Source organism: Caloenas nicobarica, chromosome 17 (assembly GCF_036013445.1).
Source record: "Caloenas nicobarica isolate bCalNic1 chromosome 17, bCalNic1.hap1, whole genome shotgun sequence".
Classification (NCBI taxonomy): Eukaryota; Metazoa; Chordata; class Aves; order Columbiformes; family Columbidae; genus Caloenas; species Caloenas nicobarica.
In genome coordinates, this window is record NC_088261.1 from 4,132,966 (window position 1) to 4,160,876 (window position 27,911).

General features: G+C 40.6%; 1 protein-coding gene across 1 annotated transcript; it reads left to right on the plus strand.

Annotated features, from left to right (window-relative positions):
- Positions 1-5,541: 5,541 nt before the first annotated feature.
- On the plus strand, positions 5,542-27,735 carry SLC6A4 (solute carrier family 6 member 4). Its single transcript, XM_065646991.1, has 14 exons — positions 5,542-5,820; positions 13,115-13,715; positions 14,458-14,592; positions 15,374-15,593; positions 16,009-16,147; positions 16,517-16,651; positions 18,500-18,603; positions 19,354-19,481; positions 19,801-19,913; positions 20,692-20,823; positions 21,938-22,037; positions 22,367-22,467; positions 23,421-23,588; positions 24,317-27,735. The coding sequence occupies exons 2-14, from the start codon at positions 13,262-13,264 to the stop codon at positions 24,389-24,391; spliced, it is 2,004 nt and encodes a 667-aa protein (XP_065503063.1). The 5' UTR covers positions 5,542-5,820; positions 13,115-13,261; the 3' UTR covers positions 24,392-27,735.
- The last annotated feature ends 176 nt before the right edge of the window (positions 27,736-27,911 follow it).

A 27,911-nucleotide genomic window follows, 5' to 3' on the forward strand; every position in this document is an offset into this window, starting at 1 on the left:
GAATCCTCGCTTGGTAAAAGAGTGAAGGAGATGCACATTAAATCATCACCCTAGAGTTTTGTGATCTGATCCCTTGAGTTGGAATCAGCTGTGTAGTAACTGAACCTAACTGGAATCAATGTTGGAGTGCTGAATAATTTTTGATAAACCCTTTTCTAGTTGGCTTTCTGCTAAGCAGCTCTGGTTAGAATAAGGTCTGTTTGGAGCTCATTGCCTGTCTAAAAGGACTTTTGGGGTGCCTCCATGACACTACTGAACAGAGATAAACACAAACATAGTATCTCATGTGCTACAGGCACTCATAGTTCAAGCACATTATGAATCCTTTGATTTAAATCATGCTAAAGTGGCGGGCTGTCTTTGTCCCCTGGCAATTTTCCTGTTTGTTACTGGATCTAGTCATAGACAAATAAGAGGGTGAGAATAAATAACCACATTGCAACATGACTGCTGCCTGCCATAGGTAGCAAATGTTGTATAAGTCAAGTGCAAGCAAAAAAAAAAAAAAAAAAGGATGTTTGGTATGGCCATGGTTCTCCACAATTTGTTTTGACTTTTCTTCCATTTGGGCTACGGATGTAGGAGGTTATTACATGATTATGAATGTGGATCTTCTGTTAGTTATACAACCGTGTGTGTATATGTATGTGCATATGAATGTGTATTAAAAATGCCAAGCTCAATCATGTCTGTGTGTTGCCTGCTAAACTAAATCCAGATTAGGATTTGTCTAGATGTCAAAGATGATTCAACCTGCTGTGATTAACATTTCCTGAAGTGGGCAGGAGTGCTGGTTAGATAAGAGAATTTGGTGTGGAACAGCAGCAGGAGGTGGTCGTTATGTCCTCGAATGTTGTGTTTTAAGAGTCTGTGCCCTTTGCAATACCTTCTGCAAAGGTAGCAAAGCTGTTCTGGAGATGTACAGAATGTATCTTGACAGCACAGCGATACCACCATTTGATTCCCTTCTAGTAAAATTCAGCTCGTGTTATCCTGGACTTGTATCATCTCGAGACCTGTGAGGGTACAGGAGCAAAGGGCTGTTGCTCTCAGCTCGCTGTTTCCAGTAGTGATGGTCACGAGCAATACCACGAAGTGCCTTTGCAGTGTATTTTCCTAATCTAGAAGACTCCAAGTTCAATGCTCTGATCTTTTTCTGTGGCTCAGGACAGGGAGATGATCTCTCTTGCTTCCTGCAGCGCTGACTGGCAGCAGTGTGCATCACAGGCAGTTATTTTTGTGGAAGTTTGGGCATACCTGTCAGGATATTGTTGAATACTTGATTTGTCATATTCAATTATCAGGTTATTGTCAAATATCTTGCCACCGTTTCTGATTTACACTCTATTAAACCACACAAGTGTGTATCGTGTCAGGAACAGTGCTGAGCCAGGAGGAACCGGGTATGCGAACAGAGCATGTGGAACAATTGTGAAATAACTTTGAGTGGTGTGGAAAACCATAAAAAATGTCATGGTTGATCACATACTCTTGTAGGAAAAAAGTAGTGTAATATTGGGCTGTATAAACAGAGAAATAACCTGCGGTGTATGTGAAGTTACCCAGCTCTGCTGGAGCCCGGTGGGGAGTGAGCTGGGGCTGCGCTGCCTGGTTTTGGGTGCTGCCCCTCGGGACGATGCGGAACAAAACGGGTGTAGGGAAGGGTGGTAAGAACGATCGGAGGATGTGAAACTGTGGTCAGTAGAAGGCTGAAAGAACCGTGGTGTTTAGTCAGAAAAAAGGGGAGACATCATGTTATCTTAATTTGTAAATGGGTGCTTTAAAGAAGGGAATGGATGCTTTGAGGAAGGGAATTTTGTTCACACTGCTCATAATAACTTGATCGAAAAGTCATGGGCTTCAACTGCAGCAAGATTGAGTGAGATTAGTGAAAGCTTTCTAGTGACAAAAATAGTGAAGAACTGGAATAGATTGCCTGAGGATGTGTGATGCCTCCGTTAGAAATCTTCATGAACAAGTCACAGAAGAACATGTCAGAAATGGCATTTGTAAAGTTGATTTTTTTTTTCTTTTTTCTTGCAAAGAAAGGGACCAGATGATCCTTTGAGGTCCCCTTTGGTTTTCTGGGTCTGATGCACAATCTCTACCTCATGCTGTGTTACTCGCATCAAGGCGAGTAAACAGTCTTGTACTTGATGCTGAACCCTGGTGGCTCTGAAACGAAACCAAATCCCTTGGGAAGCTGTATTCTGCACAATATTTTGATTATGACTAATGCATGTGTTGTTTGGGAGCTTTTTTCTTCCAAAGGTCAGTATTTTGGTCTTTCAAAATCTTTCTGCTTATGACATTACACCAGTTCTTCTATTTCGTTTATGCAGCCAAAGAGTGAACTTTTTCTCTGGAGTTTAACATTTTTGCCCATGGCAGCACTGATGAGGATTGAGTTGACAAATTAAAAACTGTTTCCAAGCCAGTTTTTGTTAATCTGAGTATTTAAAAGTATTGTCCAGCGTGTGCTTATCTCTGCAGCTCTTGCCCAGATATTTCCCTGTACGGCTTATACAATAGTATGTGTTTTTCCTTTCCTTCAAATAATTGCAGAAAATCCACATAGCTAACACACGTTAATAGGAAATGAAGCCGATCTGGCAGAAACAGTTCTGCCTTTATGCCCAGCAGTTTTATAAGTTCTCTGTAAGAAGGGATGGGGAAGAGGAACGGAAACACGTACGTCGGAGTGAGAGCTCTGTTTCTTCTTTGAGGACTCTAAGGGTAGTTGAACAAACGGTTCTAACGTTCATGCTAACGGCACTGATTCAAAGCTGGCAAAATGTTGGGTGGGATATTCTCTTTTGCTGCCTGTGTGATAACAGCCCGTGAAAACCAGTCCTGGGCTTTTGGTAGGAATCGATAGCTGTGTGCTCTCATGAAGTAGGTGTCTTTGTCATCCGTAAATCAGACCGTCGTATCTTAGGGCAAGTGGGCTGGATCCTTAAGATTGTTGAGGAACCGGCCAACTAACAGTTTAGTTAGTAGTAGTAGTAGTGTAGTTTTCAGGTGATAATTCAAAGACTGTTCCTCTGACAGGTGGAAAATATTGGCAGATAATGTTATGAAAGTCAACTATCTCGGGTCGGATGGAAAGTCAGCAAATACTAACCACTGCTAACTAAGAGGAGGCAGAGGCAGGAGGAGAGGTTGTGTGTGGTGGCAGTTTGTAGGTTTTCAGAGTTGGGTTTCTCCACCCAAGTGCTTTCTCAAAACAGTTGTGGTGGAAACAGCAAAACCTCCCCAAGCCCCATCCAGCTCCCACAAGTACATCCCAGCACAGTCAGCTTAGCAAACAGCAGGGAAGGACAATCAGAATTTCTTTTGTTCCAAAGCCAATCGTAATAACTTCTAAATGTAGTCTGATTCCTAACCAAGCAAAAGATGGGAACAAATAAATATTTTAGGATTTGCGTTATTTGGAAGATTGTTCCTATCCTCTTATTGGCAGTGAATCAGACGTGCTTGCAGAATTATTACTAATCTTTTCTTAGTACAGCTGGTACTACTGTTATTAGGTAATTTGATGGATGCTGCTTCCCGTTCTCGTGCTGGCATTGGTAACTGGGATCCACCGCTGCTTTATCTGTGGAGAACTGTGGAAGTGCTGGAAGTTGCCTTGTGTGAAGTCCAGTTTCTTCCTCCCGTGTGTTTTTTTTTTTTCCCATAGTTTCCCTAAATCGTTAGGATTCTACCTGCTAATGCACAGAAGATTTCATGACGTTTTGGAACTGATTTTGGTACAGGACCTGAAAGTTTTGTGTGTGTTGGGTAAATAAGAGTCGTAAAGCTGAGTGGCCTGCCTGAAACCTCAAGCCTGTTTTTTATATTATGCTCCAAAGGCTCCAGACTGTTCGGCAAGAAATTAAAACAACCCCCCATGCTGCTGCAGAAGACGTTAATGAAAAAAAGTATCAGCTGAACAAAAACGGCAGGATAAGTCATGAAAGGTGGTTTTGTATTCTTCATATGCTGTTTTTCACATTACAGCTTTGTATGCCCTACAAAAACAACTAAATACTGACATCAGGTGCCACTGATGTGAGCAGATGAAAGCAATTTAACTGCAAGTGTTGACCGAGATGAATGGGGTGCAGTAGTGTTTCCGAACTTGTTAAAAGAACCCACTCTCAGCAAAGACTAACATGGAGAAAAACCTCAGACAAAGAAAACCACCAAAACAAACACCATATAATTATGTAAAGAGTGCAAGGACCCAAAGTGCAAAATAGAGAGAATTTATTTCTTGTAAGAGGGTAGAAAAAGTGAGTTTGAAAAATCCATTGCAGTGTCCCAGCAGCGGTGAGCTGGAAAGCTGCATGAAAGGGAAGGCACGTGTTCCTTGTACCATCTGCCCTCCAGGAAAGAAAAAGCCTGTTTTCCAAAGCACAACGTCTAATCCACAGATGGACACTCGGGCACAATGGTCTCTGTCTTTGCAAACCCTTCAGAATGGGACAAAACAGGGGAGGGTTGTGAATTAGTAAAATAAGCAAGGACTTGTGGGTTTTTTCTTGTCTGCAGCTAAGCAGAGATTAACACGACCGAAAGTGTTTATTCTGGAGAGAAGAGTACAGGAGGGGAATTCGGCACGCCAGAGAGAAGATGAGTTAGATATTGCTATTTTTGCTAAAAGAACAAGGCATCTCTAATGCAACCGAAGGCAACGAACTTAATGTGACACAACTCTTTGAATATATTGCCCACAAGATTTTTGGGAAAGCAAAAACTCTTTTAATACACGTCTCCTTAATGCTTGTAATTGCAATACCTGAGCTGTCCTTGAGATGGTGCAGATGCTGTGCCGCTGTCATCAAGGCACCAGGGGACAGAAAAAGGAAAGTACTCGTTATATCCCTGTGCTTTTCAGGCTGCAGAGTTTTTCTTTTCAATTGTTTGGAACAAGTCTCTGAAAACTGGCAACCACTTCACAGCAAAACTGCTGTTGCTGCAGCAATTAGCTATTCTTTCTTGTCCCCAGTCTGCTTTTCCACCTTTTTCCCCTCGCCCCCCAAACCTGCCACCTAAACTATGGCACTATTTTTGACCTGTGATTTGACTTTTTATAAACAAATTGTAAAGTCTAGAAACGAAGAAACCCCGGGTGACAGAAACTGGAGCAAAAAGCGTGTGTCAGAGGTTGAGTGAGATATTTTGAGGAGCGATAGGAAGAAAGGAAATTACTTGCCGAGCTTACTGCAGCAGCAAAACGCTTTTTAAAGAATTTGTGCTTAACGCTTTAAAACAAAACTAAATCTTATTTCTTTATTAAAATAACGTAAGCGTTCTGCAATAGAAATTAATCTTTCCAAGCCCTTTTATTGTGATAACATCACAGTCCTTCCTATCTTTCTGTAATCTACAGACCCACCTGCAAACTTATAATTTACTGACTGCCTCAAAACTTCCGTTTGGCTCCATCATCATCCTCCTCCTGTTATTTATAGCTGGAACAACAGCCGGCAAAACTGTCCCTGAGCAGCAACGCTTCCCTCCTTCTCCCTCTGCCTTCATTGGATCCTGCCCCTCTGAACGGAGCGGAGCAGGCAGATGTAGCCACCCGCCTCTAGGAGGAAAACTGAGCTGCAGCCCCGGTGAAACATCAAGTTTATTTGGCTAAAGTGACGCAAAAATTCTTAAAGAGCTCTTTGGCAGCAGATTATCTGGAAATCAGACCATGTGAGGGGATTGGGGTACAAAAACCTCGCCAAGGGGCTGAGTTCCCGAGCCTCCCAACTCAATGTGGGTGAAGGTTACTCGAGCTTGGATAACTCCAAGGAAAGCGCTTCCAACCCATCCGCAACACAGGTACTTTATAATTTTGTTTTTAACACGCTGCTATCTAAAGTACTTAATGGAATTGAGACTTCCAGGCGGCTGCGTTCGGAGCCGACCTTCTGAAACAAGCAGAGACTGGAGCTTCATTAACTCCCACTCCTCTCTGCCTCTTTCAGCTTGGGTTATAAAATCTGAAATACTAATGACAGTCTAAAATATGTATACTCTCTTTTGTTTCATTTAAAAATAACTTTTAAGGTCTTAGTGTAATTTCTAAAACACCAGGAAAATGTACATCTAACAAAGCTTCGAGGGGAAAAAAGATACATTGATTTTTAGTGAAAGTTTGCTTTGATTTTTTTTCAAACTTTTGATGCTTTTTCTTGCTTTTCATGTGGTACATGCTCTCCGGCTTGTTCAGGCAGCTGCCCAGCAATTATGAATGTCGGGAGTCAAATGCCTGTAGCAGAACATGTTATGACAATCGGAAATAAGAGTTTTGGCAGTCCACGTAATTGCATTATGAATGTAAAGTTTATTTTAAAATTACCAAAAGCCCCATTAAACTCTAAAGGGAAATAAGCAGAATTTGAAGCAAGAAAAATCAATGCAAACTGTTATTTATTTTATAAGGGTAAAGTAGGCTTTATTAACCATATGAAGTTATATTTTAAAAGGCAAACTGTTCCAGGACAGTAAATTACCTAACTCAATGGGACAGTTTTATTATAAGTAATAAATGTGAAGAGTGTATATTTATAGTCAATCATGTTTACTGCTGAAACCAACTGGCTTGCTGGGCTAGTTTGCTAAGTAATATGGAAGTTTAAGTGAGGAATGCAATGTAACTGAACATATAACTAGTCGTGGAAAACATGTTTAGATGTGGTAAGAAAGCCTGGGGAGAAAAGGACCGTGCATTTAATGGATCTGGATTCTTGGAAACCTTGCGGAATTGCTTTTTAACGTGGGTTATTAGCTGTCAGGCATTTTACCAGGGAAGGTCTCATACACTTGGGCTTCATCTTCTCGTGCTTTTGATGGGTGAATTGAATATAATTTTCTTGGAGAGTACTTTGCTAAACTTGGCATATAGCAAATGACTCTTGTGGGTCCGTTTTCTAATTGGACAGGGTGTGACGAGTTTCAGATGGTTATATAAATTAAGAAGAACTGCCCTAAAGCTGGAATTTAATAAAACCCTTAAATTATTCCCACACATGGAAATGTGCAGTGCATTTAAGCTCTTTCCTGCTTTCCTCCATGGAAATATAAACCACCGAGTTTTCATTATGAACAGTATTAAGAGCTTAAAGAAGTGTTCATTGTATATGCTGGTGTCCTTTCTCATTCGAATGTTTTAAGCCTTTTCCAAAACTGTGTATTTGCAGCTCTGTCCATCTGGCAATCTGTATCTTACAGAATTTATACAGCACAATGAAGCCCATCTATGGGATAAGTGTTCCATCAGGAACTTACGTAGAACTTGGCCCCCGAATAAAGGGGCTGTAATTTGGAGGCAGCCACTACCAAGTCTCCTTCAAAGAAACATCTTCAGGAAACAACAGTGATTTTCTTTACTCTTTTTAGATGAAAACATCACGAACACAAGTACATGCATGTTGGCACGTGTGGCTGGTGTCTGCAAGCAGGTCTTCTACTTGAAACACTGTGCCCGTTAATTTGCCTGTGCAGAGAGATGTTAAGGAGAAGTGCTCTGTGTGGTCATATTCCTGCGTTATGACTCTTCCTTCAAGTTTATATAAATAATTTGAGGAAGAATACAAAAGGAATATCATTCCCTTTAAGCTTATCTGTTTCCTTGCACTACATATGGACACTCTCGAGCCATAAAAATGCATTTTCTCCCCCCCCCTCTGTTCTCTAAGTGACTGACATCAATTTGGCAGCATTCCCAACACAATACAGCATCTGTCTTCTCAACACATCTTTAAAGGTAAAATCTCTCCTGCTGACTTGTTAAGTTCAGACTGAAACATGGACAAGATTAGGACATAAACCTCACAGTACAGGTTTTTATTCCCCCAATACTGTCACTTTCAGAAGCCCCATTTTCACACCTGACCTTTATTTTCCTTGTCTGGGAACACAGGAGTTAACTGGAGAGAGCTCCCGACTTCTGCCCTTCTCCCTTGGGTAAGTGGCCTTTTATTCTCCCAGAAGGGTCATTGTCTCAGTGGGACTCCTTGTTGAGCACACTTCTGCTCTGGTTTAGTACGAATGTGAGCAAGCCCTGGGGAACTGCAGATATTCATGTACAGGACCCATTTTGTCATCTACATAGTGCACGTTTTCTTATAAACTACTCGCGTATTACGGTGATGTGCAGAAGTACCCAGTCCAGTTATGTACAAAATCACTGGCACTGGGGTCGGACCCGCTGTGTACAGAAACAATTCACTGTACCCATTAATTTCAGTGGGTTTTGACCACTCTTTAACAAAAGCCCATTTTGATTTTCTTAAACCAGACTAGAGAAGCGTAGCTGAAAAAAAACCTTGAAGAAATCGTTTTTCAGTTGTTGAGGGGTGGTCTAGAAATCAGCTTGTATCTGCTCTGCACCCAATACCTCTGGTCCTGTGGTTACCAGCAGCTCTACCAAAGCCGGGACTCCGTATCATCCTACTCTGTATTTAGGAATATATCAGGTTTTGAAATCTGAAATACGATCTGTCACGCTAGCTCGCCTAATGGAAACAAGCTAATAGAAAAGGATATTCTAGGTACTCATTTTTTAATGAAATCGGTGTACATGAACACATTCAAAAGCAAAACGCTTTAATTTTTTGCGTTATGAACTCTAAACATGGCTCGTCTATGACAAACAGCAGGTAAAATTAATCATAGCCTAGTGCAATCTAGTTTCAAGATCTAACCGGCAGAAATTTTTATTTCCTAACAACTCCTCGCAGTATGGGAGCACCTGACTGTCCTGTAATAATTTTGATTAAAGGTTTCCCTGTGCAAAAATCAGAGGAAAAATATGAAGCCTCTATACTCCTTCACACTACAAATGCAGATAAACAGGACCTCGCTAGCACACAGGAGTGTGGAATAAACTTTACAAGGTTCTCTGTCATCCAGGTCACGTACCTCCCCTCCTGCCAAAAGACAGACTAGGGCTGTGTGAGGAGACAGGGGTGAAGATCAGAAATGTTTACTGCTGTATTTATGAGTCCGGTACCTGGAAACACCCAGATACTTGGCTGTCGGAGGGTCACGGTTGATGTGGCTCAGAGGTGACAACAGCACCTACAGATAAAGAACACAGCCTTTTCCTGGGTGGGATACCTCGTTTCTATCTTGTCATAGAAACGTCTTTATTTTCTAGATAAAAGTAATTTCCTTGGACTCTTTCCATGTACATACAATTGCCTGTGTGAACTGCACCTTTATTGCAAGGTGTAATATGTAGTCAACCTGCTACATAATTTTAACAACCTTAAATGCTTTGTGATGAAAGTGAGATTTAGGTCAAGTTAACAGAAATCGTCTTAACGTTTGATTCTGTTTGCCAGCAGCGCAGGCTGGCGTTTTGTGTTAGAGTTTAAAGTACTTTGTCTTTGCAAGTGCTGGCAGGTAAGCGGGCAGCAGTGGGGCAGGCGGAGCGGTGGGAGCGACAGCGCTAACGCGAGTTTTGCTCCAGGAACGCAGCTCTGACCAACGGCTGCTACTCCAGCAAGCACTGGTTTAGAAAATTAGCACACGAAAAAAAGGACGTAAGTCGTACGAAGGGAAATATATGCAAATATACACATCTTGCAGCTGCGCGAGTTAAAATGCATTTGATCATTTGGAGACAAGTAATGACTTCTGCAGTCATGCAGAGTGAGGCTGAACAAGTCTTGTGCTGAGGAATTCGGGAAGTCAGTGCTGCCTCACCTCAAAATATTCTCCTGGTAACTTAAAGCATTAAGATGTGTCTCCCTTGAAGCATCTGCTATTTGCTGCACTTCAGCCTAGTTGTTTTAATCTCCTAGATAAATTAAAAGTCAATTTTTGTCCTCTAAAAAATATAGAGAACAGGAGAATAATTTTGCTTTACAACACTGGAAAGATTTGGTTGGCTGCATGGCAGAGCACTAAAGGAAAGGGATTCCCCCAGTGCCACGAGAGGTCACTGTGCACCTCAAGAAATAACCAGGGTGGTGATCCATGAAGGGTTAGAAGGAGCTGGACCCCGGGACAGTGTGATGCTCCTTGAGGATTGATAGAGGCAGAGGAGTCAGTTTTGTGCATCAAGGGACATCTACACCTACAGTGCTGCTTCAAGTTTAGCTCTGTGTGGGAGTAACAAAAACTATAATTTAATTAATACTTGGGTTACGGGAACTGCGTTGGTGACTTCAGCCAAGCTCACAGAAACACGTCTTGAATTATCCATCCTGGGGTTTTCAACAGAGCAGGGAACAGTTGCGGAGGACGCGCTGGTTGTTACTGGGTGCTCTCCAGAGCAGAGCCCAGGGTCACCCTGGCAGCACCGAACCTTCCGTGCTCCCGGGCAGCACAATGGGGACGGAAACCGCCCTCGAAATAATCTCTGCTCAGAGCCACCGGAGAGAGAAAATGGGCAGACGCTTAGGGCCTCTCAATGGAGCAAAGTCACGTCTGCAACTTGCAGATCAAAATGACATGAAGGCACGGATTTTCTTTTTTTTTAATTCTGTAGCTAATTACGTTGGTGATAAGAAGCCAACGTGTAATTATAAAGGAGCGAACATTGCAACAGCTCAGATTGAAAATAGGTAATAAACTGCCATTTCTTACATAATTCGCTACCGTCGTACTAGCACCTGTAACAACTGAGAGATGGGTGCAGAGAGGTGACGTGGAGGCTGACGTGGGCAAAATCCTTCACTAATAGCATAATTTTTTCCCTGGAATTCTTCCCTGGTGTTCCTAGCTTACTTCTCAACCCCAAGAGCTCTAGTTCTGCAGCTGCTTGTGGTGGTTACAATTGCTTCAGGTATTTTTTTTTTTTTTTCTTGAATTGTAATGAGGGGAGAAAAAGTACATTCTGCCAGATTTTTACAGCGCAATGAAATCTTGTGATTCTGTAACTGTTCTGGTTTCCTGTGCCAACTACGTCGCTGGGATCACCGCGGTGTAGCTGTGGAGTCTGTCACTGGAGACTTCCCAGGGTAGCCGACGAGCTGTAATTCTCCTTCAGAAAGGAATAGTTCAAATTCCAGTTGAAGCCCCCGAAAGCTCACGAGTCATTTTGCATATTTGACGCTCAAACTACCAAAAATTCTACAAAAAAATATCTCAAATGATGCGATGTTTCTTTCCCCTGGTCTGCAAAAGACCAGAAGGAGCCTAGATCAGGATAGGACAACTATCTTGATTGTCACAGCTCCAGGAAATCAACAATATATTCAACGACCTCTCCTCAGTAAAGAAAGTGCCAAGAAGTATCAATGTGCAGAAATAAAGAAGTGGTTTAGAAATACAGTAAGACTTTAAGTCTCAGGTATGGAAAATTCAGTCTCAAGAGATAATGCAGTTAAACCAACATACTTTCTGTTTTCCCATTTATGAGTAAGAGGTGTAAAGTCCAGGAGGAGTCAGGTTACTTTTCCATATTCTTACCTTATATTAACATGCTCTATACCAGGCTGCGGCCTCTCCTAGGATTTTTATGTTGCCAGATTGTTTTCCTCTACATAAGCTCTTTTGGGACATTTGGAAGGTTTCGGACTCCAAAGACACTCAGTTTTCATAGTCTTGCAGGTAAAGCAAACTCCTGTTCTTTGCCATAGTGTTTTTCTCTTTGAAGATGTTTTGGTCTTTGTGGATGATTAACGAATGGTAGCAAAGTACTGCTCTTGTAAGAATTCATTATTAATGATGCAATTCCTGCTATATGGTGAAAAGAACATTATCTAGGTAACAACAGAATATAAACCTGAAAAACTAGAGGTTTCTGAAAGTTGTAAACAACACCTTGAAGTGACATTTATCTCTAGAACATCCTCCTGTTTGCTTTGCAGCTCAATAACCTTCCTTCTCCTTCTGCGCGCACTGATAAATGTTTCGGAAGAGGTTTAACAGTGTTTGCACAAGGCTGAAAGCTGGGCAAAACTAGAGTTTTAATAGCTCTGGCAATGAGCAAATTCTAGTAATGAGCAAATAATATCCCCTCTCTGCTTTAGTTTTTTCCAGCAGTTAAAAGTGAAATAATGCTTATTCTTCTGCTCGGATGTGACAATGGTATTTACTGTGGTAAAATGCTTTGGAAATGAAAAATTCGATGTAATTATAATAATTTAATCTGTGGTGGCATCTTGTATATTGTGTAACATTTTGCTAGCTATAAAGCAGGGTTAATAACCCCGGGGAATTTACAGCACAGAGAATCAGCTCCTGTTTCAAGGTTTTGTTGAGTAAAGGCATTTCCATCGCCTGAACAAGCGAGCAGAAAACAAAACACGACCCACGGAATCACCATTATTTTGCCCTTCTTTTTGTTCTGAAGGAAAAAGTAATTGCTTTATACTTTTTTTTTTTTTTTTTTTCCCCAGTTCTGAATGGTTTATTTCCCCTGGATTACTCTTCTAGCCCTTAGGAAGGGAGCAGGTAAACCCCGGGACTCTCCCAGTGCCTGTTTTTTTGCACAGCAGCAGCACCCGCTGCTATTCCTGAATTATTAGTGTTGACTGAGCCTCAAGAGTTAGTTGATGCAAAACCACTGAGATTTAAATACTTTTCTAAACTTTTGTTTAAGCCTCCTAGGTCTGCTACTAAACACGGGAGACGCTGTGGGATTTCTGAAGAAAGGTGATAACGAAATGTAATTTGTATATCAATTGTTACCTCATATTTGTTTAATTAATTCTTTTCCCTTCATACTGGATGAATCTAGATATTGTGAGTAGAAGTCACGGGATGAACTTATGAAAATGAAAATACAAGCCACACTAAACTCCACCCTTATTTTTACAAACTGGGAGTTCCACAGGCTCCCTGGGTGTGAAACCAGTGTCCGAAGGAGAGCGCGTTACCAGAAGAGACCGGGACTGTGACCGCCCCGAGTTGTCCAACAATGCACAAAGTTCAGTAAATGTGCCCGAGTGGTTTTAAGGCAGGTACACCGACTCCTGCTGGAGAAGAGGCCGGTTGCTTCCTTCCCTTCTCTGCACAAAACCTTGGATGGATTATCTGCTAAATGATTCACATTACATGTTATGATGGTTAATTACTTCCAAAAGCATTTCAATCACAGAATCAGTCGGTTGTAACCTGAAAGTTACCAGCATCAGTAAGCCCTGTAATGGATTTTAAACTATTTTTCATTCCTTAGATGGTGTTTGTGTCTTCAATCTGATGGATTTAAATATGGAAGAGGAATTCTAAAAGTGCTGGGAATAAAAGCGTGGGAAGACAAGCCAGAAGGGGACTCTGTGCTGCTGACTGTGTGCAAGTGATCAGAACGAATCTCTGAAAAAAAATGGAAAAAAAGGCAACAAGAAATGAGACCGAGCCACTAACTTCCAAGAAAGACGTCTCAGACTGTAACGAAGGAGAAGATTGTAAAGAAAATGGACTTCTGGTCAGGAACCCTAAAGCTGCCCTACGGCTGGTGGAGGATGGCAATAAAGTCCATCCCAGCCAGGGAGATAAAGGGGAGGCAGCTCAGATCTCCAACGGTTATTCGGGGATTCAGAGCTCTGTTCCCTGCAATGGAACGGGGGAGGTGGAAGGTGCCCAGTGCACGGCCCCGGCAGCCACCACCACCGCCACCTCCGCCACCTGCGGAGCGGAAGGTCAGCAGCAGCTGATGGAGCTGGAAGACAGAGAGACATGGAGTAAAAAAATAGACTTTCTGCTCTCTGTCATCGGATACGCAGTGGATCTGGGGAATGTGTGGAGATTTCCTTATATCTGCTACCAAAACGGAGGAGGTCAGTGACTAGCTCTGTATTCTGCTCCCTATTGCTGAACCTCCTTGCTTACAAGTGGATGACTTTAGTGGCTTATTTTAATTTCGCATATAACAAATGGCTAAGGAGAAATTACTTTGCAAGCAGACTGGAAAATTTAAATACTGGGACAGGATAACTAGACACATTGAGATAGAAACAAAACTATTTGGCAAGATCAAAAAAAAAAAATCAGTACAACTAGAAGCTGAGAGCCGGTTAGGTGCAAAAACACCTTCCAAGAGAAGAGACTCAATCCCTGTCCCAAGGAGTATTTAAAACCAGATGAACCAACATGTCAAAATGCTCATCATGCTAGGTCTGATACTCACTGACATTTCAGCCAAGATATAAATCTGATCAAGGAGATCTTGGAAATTACTTTTGTCACCCAGATGTAACAAATGCATTTTACTGAATTAATTCATTACTCTATCTGTAGCCCATCTCACAATTGTATCCATTGGAGGCATTACAGTCTTAGTGAATCCTACATATCCCTGTTACACAAATGGAGAATTCTGGCCTGAGTGTTGCTTCTTATTCACACTGCTGAGTAGCTACTCTTAGGAGAAAGCCCATGGTAATTCGGTGTGGCACACTGGTTGGGGGGGGATGCACATTTTCCCTGTAGGGAAAAAGGGAACTGTTGTTTGTGGAGTGTTGGTACTCTTGGAAGAGAAGTCCTATGAGGAGTTATAATCATCTGCTTGCTTTCTTGCAGGAGCATTCCTCATTCCATACACAATCATGGCCATCTTTGGAGGGATTCCTCTCTTCTATATGGAACTAGCACTAGGACAGTACCACAGGAATGGGTGTATTTCAATTTGGAGAAAAATATGTCCCATATTCAAAGGTAAAGAAAGGAAATGGAAAATTACTAGAAACTTTCTGAATAACTGGAAGATTTTCCTATAACGGTGACATTTCTCAAACAAAAATCTGAAAAGCTCATAAAACAAAGTAGGTCTTGCTCTCTACAAGATTTTGGCTTTACAAAGAGAGATTTCATAGAACTTTATGTTCATCTGCAGAGGCGTGTGTGTACTCTCATGCACACATGCGATGTGCAGCTCTCAAATTGATTAGATAGAGGCCTGTCCACTTTCTCTGACCCAAGCCTGAAAATACAAAAAAAAAACCCCAAAAAATCTAATTAATAAAGCGAATCCAATGCAAAACTAAAACCAGGAAAGAATAAAGATCCAGTATTTCTATTGCAAAGATATTAAAAGGAATTATTCCACATCTTCAGCCTCGTCTGTCCAGTGTCTTTTAGAGGAGAAGGACCTGTTCTATATGCTTGTTCACTCTTGCTCCCCATTATAGCTCTGCTCTTGTCTTTTTATTTACTGAGTGCAAGATGCCTACTTCTAAATTCCAGGAATTTAGGAAGTGATTAAAAAAACCCTTTATAAGCACATTGTGTCTCGAGTAAGGATGCTTTTTTGGAATTGGAGCCTGAGGGTTTCCAAAGCCACAAGAAATTCCAGTGTTGTAAACACTTGAGAGGGTACATGTACCTCCTGTAGAGCTGCCTTAGTTACTAATTGCAGTTAATGTGATAACCAATTCCTTCCTTTTTTTTTGGCCTAAAACTTACACCCACTTCACATAATTATTTCCTGCCTTACTAGGAATTGGCTTTGCCATCTGTATAATAGATCTTTACGTAGCCTCCTACTACAACACCATTATGGCTTGGGCCTTTTACTACCTCGTATCGTCCTTCACGGCGGAGCTGCCATGGACAACCTGCACAAACGCTTGGAACACAGGCAACTGCACCAACTACTTCAGCAAGGACAATGTCAGCTGGTCCCTGCACTCCATCTCTCCTGCTGAAGAATTTTATACGTAAGTGCATGTAAGTGAGGACAATATCAGAGAGAATGGTGGAACACGTAGCAAGGTTTTCTTTGGAGGGGGAGCAGGGCTCTTTATTCATGATACCCTTTTCTGAAGTGTTCAAATAACTAAATACTTGTAGGTGTATGTGAGCTTAGGGTGTATGGGAGGGTGCTCTGAATTTTAGGTCAGAGGTTCCCAACCAGCTGTCATCACTTATCATTGATCATCACTGGTGTATCAATATCAAGCTTCTAATTAAAAAAAAAGAATCCAAAATAACATGACTCTGAAGGCTACTTGTCACAGACTCAGGACTACTTGTAGTGCTCAGACCACAGTATGGGACTGTTCAAAGTATATTTAACATAAGTATTTATTAAAAAAAAAAAATTCTATACTGTGTTTTTCTTTCCTCTTTCAGCCGCCAAGTTCTACAGGTGCACAGGTCCAATGGGCTGGATGACCTGGGGGGCATTAGCTGGCAATTGACCCTCTGTTTATTGTTAATCTTCACCATTGTATACTTCAGCATCTGGAAAGGGGTCAAAACATCTGGCAAGGTGAATGCAAAAGCAAGACAAACCCACTTGGTACAGTATAGTCTAGCAGCAGTTCTAAAGGAGCCAATTAACTTGACATGGAATTATCTCAGGCTGTCTTCATGACAGGGATTCTAGGCTCATGTATTTGGGAAGGCTGTAGAGTGACTGCTACTGTTATCTGAGTAATACATAACAATAGTAAGTTAATGGCACTGTTCTCTGAGCAAGAACAACCCTGCCAAGAGAAAGCATGGGAATAGATGTACAAAGTGACTGTTTACAGACCTTCTGAGAAGTTCACATGAAGATGTTATAAATGCTAAGAGTTACAATAAGCTGTTAAATTTCAACCCGCGGCAAACGCTGTGTTCCTGTTCTCCCTGGCAGGTGGTGTGGGTGACTGCCACGTTCCCGTACATCATTCTCTTCATCCTGCTCGTGAGAGGAGCAACTTTGCCTGGGGCTTGGAGGGGTGTCCTCTACTACCTGAAACCTGACTGGCAGAAGCTCCTGGCCACGGAGGTAAAAAACGTTATAAAAGGGTAGAGATTTGCTTTTAGCCTACCAGCATGTATATACTTCAATGTCTATTTTCAGCATAGGGCGTGATTAAACAGATGTCTTAGCTTGGACTTACAAGCTCAACTTAATATTTTTGTTCAAATGGTCATGCTATTCTTTCCGTAATTATAGAGATTTTTTTGAAGAAGATTAAAGTCCACCATCAATTTGGCTTGAACTAGCAGTAGGGTTTCCATACAGTGGTTGAATAGAATTAGTGATACGATTAGAAAGAAAACGAGTGACCAAACAGTTTTTTGCCAGGAAAATGGTGAACTGCCTGACATTGAGTGAGAAGCTACGATTGCTGCTACACTGCACCAAAATCCTTTACCTATAACAGTCATACTGAACAAACTAAATTTACTAAGACCTAACAACTGGTTTAGCTGTATTTTTTTGGCCGTGAGGGGATCATTACACACTTGGGAAGACTTTTCCACAGCCCACCGCTGTCCACAGTTGCCCGTATTTAAATAGCACAGGTTATTAGAGTTGAAACGTCAGATCTCCGTCCTGTGGCGAGCTTGGGCAGCTCTGTAGCCACCAAGTAAAACATGACTCGGTTGTGCCTGCAAGTGCATGTGGAAAAAAAATAAATCAGTTAGGCCTGCATACACCACCAAGACTTGAAAAGAATGGAGGAATGAGGACAAGACCGAGCTGATCAACAACCCCAGGCATTCCAGTATGTATCCAGCTTTGAACTCTGGATGACAAGTCGTCCATCAGGCTCAAAGCTGCACTTATTTCGCTGCCTGTGAAAGTGTCTAGTGAGGAGGGTGATGGAAAAACCCCAAAGCAATAAATACTACAAATACAAAGATTAAAAATTCTAATGTTTGCAAGTCTGCTGCTGCCCAGCTGATATGGAGAGTTTTGAATAAAGAGGAAATGAAGAGACACCAGTCTCTGATAAAATAGCATCTCCAATAAGAGACCACATCTTCTGAAAAAGCAATAAAGGGCATTGATATTGTATTGGATGTATCTGAAGTGAGGACAGGAGATTGCAATCTGTGTGCTGGATGATGACAGAGCTCTGTCTGTGGTTGATACAGGATGGCCTCACACGATGGAAGAGAATATTAGAAACGAGCTGTAATGAACTCCATGTTTCAATCAAAAGAGGATAAATGAAAGAAGACTTTCACCTTCAGATATTGCACTTTAGGAGCACTGCTCATGCAGGCAGTGGCCACTTTTCAAGTACAACAGGCTTTTCATAACAGGATCGTCACACTTGGATCTGTCATGGCTACAACAAAGCTGGATTGAGTCCAAGGACTAGAACTGCATCCACACTGTCATGTATTTCCATTAAATTTAGGAAAAATCTGGGCAGCGATCATCTGCTACTTAGCCTGGAGGGCACACAGCCAAACACAGGACTATTCCACGGCACACACAGTTTGGAGGAATTTGGGCCAAGCCCACTGCAAAATCATGGATAGAACATTCTCTATACATTGCAAAACTTGCGTTAAACTGATTACAAGCAAATCACTGTGAATTAATCAAAGATGCTGCCGGAAATGAAACTGCAAGTGAGTACTTAGAACAGTGTGAAGAGATACAATAAGCACAGCATATGCACTAGAATTATAGTGGAGTTTTACAACTCTGACATATCTACAATAAATATTCACATTTCAACATACACTCTAAACAAAACGTTTGTTAGGCCAGGACCAGGATATAGGCAGACTAGTTAAACATGGTTTTGTAGGCCTAAGTGATATTCTGAATATGCCAAGCTCATTTGATCTGTTTCATGTCATTTTATTCTTGATCTCCAATATTTTCCAGGTTTGGGTGGATGCAGCAGCTCAGATTTTTTTCTCCCTTGGTCCAGGTTTTGGGGTCCTATTGGCTTATGCCAGCTACAACAAATTCCATAACAACTGCTACCAGTGAGTTCTACCTTATTATATAAGTAAACTTGAGTTTTAAAAAAAAATGTAACTGTGGGTATTTAGGAAAAAGAGACATAATGCTGTTGAAAGGCACTCAATTATCAGACCTGTGTGCATACAAATCAGACAGAAGCATAACAGAAAAAAGTTCTTATTGAAAGAACCTGCAATCTATAATATTTATTCTCTCTTGTGCCTACCTTAGAGAGATAATCTTTACCAATCACAGCCACAAGTCTAAGATGTAGAAACCTGCCACCACAGAATGGACTAAACCCCTGCCAAACAACCACATTATAATTTTTTTAATCTCAGCACTCAGTTAGGAAATTACTTTAGATTCTTGAGCTGAAAGGCAATTTATAGTGGTTTACTTGTTATCTTAAAAAATTCTATTTATAACTTGTAAAATAAGATTCCAATTTCTTTCATATTCCTACAGTAACTCCTGTGGTGGTTTTGGTTTGTTTTTTTAAACACCAGTATATATCCAGCATCGATCCAATGTCAGACTAATGGTATAGCATCTCTTTGAAGCTGAAGAAGTATTTGTGTTTTGTTCGTTGTTGTTGTCTGCTTGGTTGCGTTGTTTTTTAGTTTATTTCAAATCTGCTGCTTGTACTTTTCATTGTATTCCCCTAGTTTTTGTAGGAGTCTCTCCAGATCAGTAACTTACTCCATCTGGTAGTAAACTACCCTTTCTAGCAGATGCCGAAGCCCTGATATGAGTTAGGTCTTCTGTTGCAGAGATGCTCTGGTTACCAGTACCGTGAACAGCGTGACCAGTTTTGTGTCTGGATTTGTCATTTTCACTGTGCTGGGATACATGGCTGAGATGAGGAATGAAGATGTTTCGGAGGTTGCCAAAGACACTGGTAGGCCAGCTTTTTGTGCACACCTCTCATACGGCTCCTGAAATAGAATATATTTGTATATTATCTCCTAGATTGAGAACAGCCCAACTTATGCAAAATATTTAGTACGTAATTCAGGGCACTGTTATAAATATACAGTACAGCTAAAAAAATGATTCCATAAATAGAAGTCATATTGCATGCAGCTTCACAGGCATGGTGGTAACTGCTCACTGCAAAACAGCCTGGGGGGAGACGTTTCCCCCTCAAAGACAACATGGACCAGTGAAACAGCCTGTCTGCACTAACCGTTACCCCTAATTCTCTGTTTTAATATCAGGACCCAGCCTTCTCTTCATCACGTACGCTGAGGCCATTGCGAATATGCCTGCTTCCACCTTCTTTGCCATCATCTTTTTCCTGATGTTACTCACGCTGGGATTAGACAGCACAGTGAGTAGACAGTTCACGAGACAGCGGCCCCTGCGGATATTTAGTGTACGGATTTACCCCTGCAAACATCAGAAGAAACAATTACAAATATTGCACCATCATTAAAGGGTTTAAAGCATGATTGGTATCTCCATGTGCCTTCTGTAAGACAGCAACTATTACTCAATTTTGACCTAAACAGGCTTAAATAAAATGAAGTGATTTTTCAGTGTCGTATTGTGACAATTAGTAACAGACCTGGAAACACAACCAAAGCACTTGATTCATAAACACCTGATTGAACGCAGCCTTCCAGGCCCCTTCTCTCTTGTAAATTTACAAACCAATTATTAAATTCTGGCGTTTTTTCACACTAATTGGATTTGAAAGGTGGGAACTGGAGGTGGCCTTCTCAACAGCACTGCAAAAAGGAGATGTTCTAAAAAACTTGCCGTGTGACCCTGTTTTTAGATTGAGAGTAAGCTCCTTCCAGCTGATTTCACAATCTTGGTTCTGCCGAGCCACCTGCCACTATTACTCGTAATACAGAACTATTACTTGTAGCACAGAATGTCCTCTGGGCAACAGGGGCTTCCCACAGACACGTGAAGACTAAATCCCCGCCTCAAAAGGTTTAAAAGTTCTGAAGAAAGACTGTCTAAGCAATGGTCACACCAAATCTACAGGCAGAATAAAGCACCAGTGTTCAAAGCTTTAAAGCTCCCTTAAGCACTCAAACACACTTCAAAGCAGGTAAAACTGTCCTTGATTTTTCCGGTGATTTGTCCATGTTTTTCAGTTTGCAGGACTAGAGGGAGTGATTACTGGAGTGCTGGATGAATTCCCACATGTCTGGAGCAAACGCAGGGAATTGTTTGTTCTTATTCTGATCATCATTTGCTTTTTGGGGTCATTAGCAACCCTGACATTTGTAAGTATTTTACCCATTCCTCAGTTTTCCTTACTGGCAGTTTCCTGCAAATGACATCTTGGAGAGGGTAGTATTTTTTTTTAAGAGAGTTTCAACAAATCAGATTAAATCTCCAGCCTATTTTCTTTATGCATGAGAAATCTATATTTGGAATGAATGTGAACAGTAGCTCTCACTAAGAAATGTGTTGCAAAACGATCCTATTGCAATTCAGCAGAACTCTAATGTGCTACACATCATAAATTACGCAGCTGTTGCTCCAACTGCTGAATCAGTAAGTGACCTTCCACACTTTGTACATGGTCTACTTGTTCTAAGATGCTCTATGTTTAAAAAGAATGTGAATTGTCATTTTAACTTTCCCAATGTTTGAAACATATTTTGAATTTTTTTGAAAAAAAAGGATAAAAAAATTAACTCCTAGAAAATGCTGTAATTGACTGTTGCTGTTCTCTAACAATCTCTAGCAATGAATTTCCTGGATTTTCCTCATCAAATCAGGCCAGAAATAACGATCGGTCACACCAAATAGTCCCCGTGTGGCTTGTGGGATTTAATTTTGAATAATGAGTGTAATGATCATAAGGGACAAGGAAAAAATACTTTGCTTTCCTGTCACATTTCACTCCACTTGCTCACTTATGTGCAACTTCCTTCTCATTTAAAGCGTTTGCTGTAAAATACTTAGTTCTTTTCCGAGACACAGAGTTCTCCTCCTCATGATTCTAGATCCCAAATGGAAAGACAGCAAAGAAACACCTTATTTATTTCCTGTTCAGTAGCTATGGAGAAAGAAGATGCCATCACAGAAGGGATGCAAAAAGCCACCCCATCAACCCCCACCAGATCTCATTTGTTCATTGAAATCCAGCTGGAACCGCCAGCAGATTTGCTTTTAGCTTTTCTGCACGGCAGCCCCGCTGGTGAAAGATGCTCACAGGCAGGGAGCAGATCTGCAGCTCAAGGGTTTCACTGGCAGGAACAGCCACAAAGCAACAGAACTGAGCGAGCTGCCCATCTGTGAATGCTCAGATGAAGGCAAAAATAAACAACGGCATTACAGGATTTCCGCCATTGGGTCTTCGGTTCACTGATAACATGATCTCCTTTCCAGGGAGGTGCATTTGTGGTAAAACTGTTTGAAGAATACGCCACTGGTCCGGCTGTCCTAACCGTGGCGTTCCTGGAAGCGGTTGCTGTGGCCTGGTTCTACGGTACGTCCACTGTTGCGTCCTCTGTTTCTGCAGACGAGATCACTGATGTCTCCAGAAAAAGCTTACAAATCTTTTTATAAACTCACCAATTACCAAATTTGTGAGAGCTATTATTATTTTTTTCCCTGATAGGAGTATAGTGACATCTAAAAGTAACAAAATCTGTAATTCAGAACAACTAAGGATTTAACATAATTAAGAGTTATAGGAACAAAACAGTCTTTCAGGATGGATTCTGAATGTATTTGCTGTGCATGCAAAGTGCTGTGCGTCTGCTTATGAAAAACTTGTACCCGCTGTCATCGCTCTCCTCCCGCTTGGCTCCACAGGCATCACCCAGTTCTGCAGCGATGTGAAAGAGATGCTGGGCTTCACCCCCGGCTGGTACTGGCGAGTTTGCTGGGTAGCGATTAGTCCCATCTTCCTTCTGGTGAGTTTGCTTTATAGCTTTTTCTTCCCAGCACAAGAAAATTATAATTGAACAATGGTAATCCTTAAGAATTCTAAAAGCTTAAGTGTGGCATTGGGTTCTGAATAACTCTCCTCCTTCCCTCTGAAGAACAAGGTGACTTTGTTTTGTTGCTTTGTATTTACCTCAGCGAAATGAAGCTACAAATGATGACGATGAAACTTACTGTCTGGGGAGGAAAATCAAGATAATTAAATATACTCTCTCAGCAACTGCTGACTGACAACTTCGGAATATTCCACTTAAAATGTACAGCAGTTAATTGCAACCTTTATAAATCTATAATTCAGAATTGGAAATACTGTCCCAACATCGGACTTGGCAGTATTATTGATAACATTTTAACATAAAGTGTTCATTTCCTGATCCAAAATTAGTTCACGCTATCTTTTATTGTTACTAGCCTTAGTGGGAGCAGAGCAGGTCAAGATGGAGTTTATGAAGCACAGACTGTAGGTTCGACACCTACAGAGTGAATTCAAAACACTTGTAATGAACAATACATAATTAATAGATTTTCACTTTATTACCCCTAGAAAAATAAGGGAAGAAAAGGCTAAAAATAAAAGTGTGACACCACAAATAATTTTTATTCTACTGTCTTCTCTGTGATCCTAAGCCAGTAAAACAAACAGGAATACAGCTCTGGTGATGTGGTCACTAGGCAGAGCTATTTATATTTTCTGTGGAAACTAAACTAAGGAAAGCCCAGAGGCCGTATGTTATTTCTGTATGGAAATTTTGCTAGTAAATTTTGTAATCCATACTAATGTCATTTAGTAATGTAATTTAATCCTTCTTAAGTCCTACTCATTTTTTTAGTTCAATGCTACGCTGGGACATGGAGTTCCCCAAAGTACATTTGTGCCATGAAAATCCACATATTCATACTTACTTCTGTCTTTCTTTCTCAGTTTGTCACTTGCAGCTTTCTGTCCAACCCTCCTGAGCTACGGCTGTTTGATTATGATTATCCCTACTGGACCACAGTAGTGGGTTATTGCATAGGAACCTCTTCCGTCATCTGTATTCCCATCTACATGGTGTACCGCCTGGTCAGCACTCCAGGAACACTGAAGGAGGTATCCATGATGCTCTGAGGCTTTTCTTTGACTGTTAGGAAGTGATTCCTATAAATATTACATGTATATTTTCCTAGGGTCTGCTGACCTGGGATTTGAGGATTATTGCTGTTCTCTTCCTAGACAGCTAATTGTCTTCTGCCCATTCGGAGTGATTCACAAATCTCCCCAGGTCTTACTGAGGCCATTGACATATTAATATAAAATATTAAAGCAAGTAAATTTTTTTTGAGCTCTGGTGAACTGGAGGCTTTTCCTAGAAATCACACAAGACACAGTATCATGTGAATGAGGCAGTGAAAGATTGGTTCCCTTGGGTATAATGTTAAGAACAAGTTTCTTTTTCTCCCCCACACTAAGATTTCTCTGCCACAAACCTGTGGTAACCTGTGATATTTTTGGGATTTCATGTAAGTACTAATTCAGAAAGAGTATCAGTTGGTTCAGGGTAGCCAAGGAAGCCGCAAAGTCCTAAAGCATAAGTACAACACCTGTCAAACCTTGATTAAAATGATACGTTAGAAATAATTAAAAATAATGCTGTACACTTCTATAGCACTTTACATCTTCATAGTGGTAACAGTAGCCTGAAATATCAGTTTGTTGTAGTTCAAGAGGTGTAACTCAAACTAGAGTAATATTTTTAAAAAGTATCTTTCCAAATGTCTGTCATATTATCTATTATCCCTAAAATGAATTGATTTCTAATATTGATTTATTTCCAACAGCGTATTCTGAAAAGCATTAGTCCAGAAACAGCTACAGAAATTCCTTTTGGAGACATCCGCATGGATGTGGTATAAGCTCACCTGTCTGCTGGGGGGAGAGCAGGGGAGCATAAAATGTAACTTTCCCCATACTCTCCTCCCTAAAGAATCACATTTCCAGCTGAGACGACAAATAGAGGAGTTTTTTGCGGAGGCTGCGTCACTGACCACGGCCATTTAGAAACACGCTGCCTCTGGCACGTTTATCCAAGCAATTCAATGAGATCTGCTGTGCACTTCTCACCAGACTGAACTGAGAACTCATTCATTCTGGAATCCCGAGGATGTCTGTGTCCATGAGAACACCACTGCTCCACGCGTGGAAACTGGAGCTGCTTGAAGTCTGCACGGATGCGTAAGCCACTCTAGGACAAGTACCAGTGGGCAGGATTAGGTGTAGGATCCCCGGGCTGTGGCAGTGCTCTCGTAGCTTCCTCCGTGTGATTGTTCATACCGGGCAATGTCGTATTCGCTTCTAAGGTTTTAATTGCTTAAACTACTTTGAAAAATACAAAAATATTTCTGATAGCCACACATTATTCAAGTAACACAGGGGTTTATAAGCTAGGAAAAAAATAGTAAGTTCTTCAATCCCCAGGTTTGTAGTGGAGGAAGAGGAAACAATCCTGAGCAGTGCGCTATACAGCTCTGTGTACATTAGCACACACACGTGGTAGCATTATCCTCCATTTCCTGCATTTTGTATATGGTAAAAGTTTCCATTAATTGTTTTTCGCTAGACAGTCACAAAATCGTTGTCCTGACAGACCTACATTTACACCCAAAGAAACTACAGACCAACAATGAATTTTTTTGAGTTCTGATGCCAAAAAGTGGAATCTTTAAGATCTGCTTCTCTGCTTTGCTTCATTTTGGTTTTTTGTTGGTTGGTTTGGTTGGTTTTTATTCAATTTCACACATAACATTTGCTGGAGCCTGTGAGTCTTTCTATTCTTTCCTAGTAGAAAACTACAGTTCAGAATAATCCTTTTGGCTGACAAAACTGCACTTAACAAACTAGACAAACCTACTCTGACGATTCATAAGCTCACATTCTAACGTGAAGGCATTTGGTTTTCTCCCTGAAGAGGAAAAGAGGAAAAAAAGAGGAAGAGGGAAACTTTTTTTTTTAGCAAGAAGTTGAGCAGAGTTCAGTAGGACCGATTCTCATTAGAACTATTTATATGATATTTTGAGGCACTGATATGCAAATTAATGTCCATGCACATACTCACCTCTCTGTATTATATGCATACATGTGCTCTTCAAATCTAACTGCAACTGCCAAGTCCCTTGGAGGACGATAGTTCTGCTGCAGTTATGTGGAAGTTTAGCTAAACCTAAGTAGGCATCATTTATGTAAAAACTTGCATTGTATTTTTATCCTACCACATAAATTATATTGAAAAAAAGTAAAATACAATAGACGATAAAAGTCCCTTTGTATCTCATAGTCTACTTAGGTAACATACTGCCAAAATTAACAAAGTTATATACATTCATAGCAGCAGGCATTAAGAAACCTGTTGAAACGTTTACACCAGCAGGAAGAACCTGCTGTATTAGAGGAAAGCAGCGACAGTCTGTTTGCCTTTGGAAAACATTTTAATCTCTTCTGCCAAAGTTTTTGCCCTCAGGTGTGCAGACACCTCCTGGAGGCCTCCAGCTTGAGTTCGCTTCAGGTCTCGAGCCCAACTTCCATCAAAGAAATAACTTAAAGGGACAAGGACTGTTCTTTTGGAACTACAAACAAAAGACTCTGGAACTATTTTTAAAAAGGGAGTATGTTCTTTCATTGCCACCACAAAAAACATAATAAATGTGTCTTACTGGGCGGTTACTCCGAACAAATAGTTTTGTAGCTTATCCCTCAAGTATATTTGAAAACTACTTCTAAAACTAGCTTCATATGAGGAGCAGAGGAACAGTCTGGGAATTGTTTTAATATTGGAAAGCCATTAGTTAAGTTACTGATCAGAAATTACTCATGTTTTAAAAAAATAACATTTTCTGCTACCAATTCCTTCATTGAAAAAAATAGATAGGAAATGTCAATGTAAGATGAATGAGGTACTTGTATGTATCCAAGTATTGGAAATAAAGGAAAAACCCTACCCAGCATCTCCATTCTTCAGACTGGCATTTGACTAACGTTAGGTTTTTTTCCTCCTAAACGGATACATATTTAAAGAGGTAAGTTAAATATGTGAATTATCTGCACCGAAGTTGCTCTTTCAGCCCTCGCAAACCAACTGAAACGGGGAACATTCCTAATGGAATCATCTGCAGTGTAATAATTGCAGGAATCACTACTATTCAGTGTGCAATACTACTGATGGTCATCTTTTGTAACAGCATCTGAAATGGCCAAAGACGCATCTTTAATTTCTATTTTTAAAGACACTAATATATAAGAGACATTGTCTCCCTGGGTGGTTTTAGCACAGAATGCTGAGCAACTTCCCAAGAGATGCCGCTGTTCTCTGATGGATTAAAGCCCTGCAACAGTCACAGGGTGAAACTGGGCAAAGTCTCTCAGCTTGAATTTCTCAGTTGAAAAATGAGAATAATGCACTCTGAGTACAAATGTATTGAAAGAAGGTGAAAATTCCTAAAATTATTTAAAGATACAAGAGCAACGTCGACATGCAAAGTCACAGGAAAAATATTTTTTAGAAATGGACAATCCAAAAGATCATTTGTGATGATAGATCTTTGCCTTCTTTTTGGTAGGATAATAGAGTCTGAGATCTTTCCAAGAACAGGGGGCAAGGAAGCCCTCCAGAAGTGGATTTAAAAGGCTTTTCCTGAAAAAAGAGATAAAATACATCCATGTTTTTGTTCTATAAGAGCTGAACTAACAAGGCAGTTTAGTTCCTCTCTCTTTTTTTTTCCTTTGTTATATGGCATACTGGTTTGAAGTTTTCTAAGTCTTATTATTATAAGTTCATTTTTTTAGTATCTCTGTTTAGCTGAGTGGTTGAAATATTGAGAAATTAATGTCATTTGTTTATCATTGATTCTTTTTTCTTCCTTTTACATATCTCTCTGAAAATATTTAGAGTAACCAATATTTATCAGGTAGCCAGATATTAAACATTGGTTTTGTACAAAAACCAGTTATATTGATACCAAATGGGCTGCACTGCAATTAAAAGTGTTTTGAGGCAAACAAATTCCTCCTCTTCAGCTGACCTTCCACTTACCTATCACACAAGTATATCCTACCCTGTATTCTGAAAAGTGAAAAGGAATTTATGACACTGGTAAATTAGGACCATGTTTGCCTTTTAAGCAAAGAGAAGTAAACTATAGAGTTTTAGCTGTACAGAACTAAGTATTCCCTCCAACTTGTACATGATGCACATGTATTAATTTATGCGGCTGTTTAGTTACAAGTGTTGCAAGCTGATTGTAAGTCATCAGTATGTGCCTTGTACTGTAAACTGTTATTGTAATAAATTTAATATTCATAATCCATCTGTAGACGTCTCTTGTGCCTCTCTCTCATGGGAAGAGCAAAGATAAAACTCAATCCCAATAAAAAGCGGAATAC

Bases quoted from the DNA above. Each gene is read 5' to 3' on its own strand.
- SLC6A4 (XM_065646991.1), top strand. From the start codon at position 13,262: ATGGAAAAAAAGGCAACAAGAAATGAGACCGAGCCACTAACTTCCAAG. The intron at 18,604-19,353 runs GTGAGTTCTACC...CTTCTGTTGCAG, and splicing joins TTCCATAACAACTGCTACCA to AGATGCTCTGGTTACCAGTA. The intron at 22,468-23,420 runs GTGAGTTTGCTT...TTTCTTTCTCAG, and splicing joins TTAGTCCCATCTTCCTTCTG to TTTGTCACTTGCAGCTTTCT.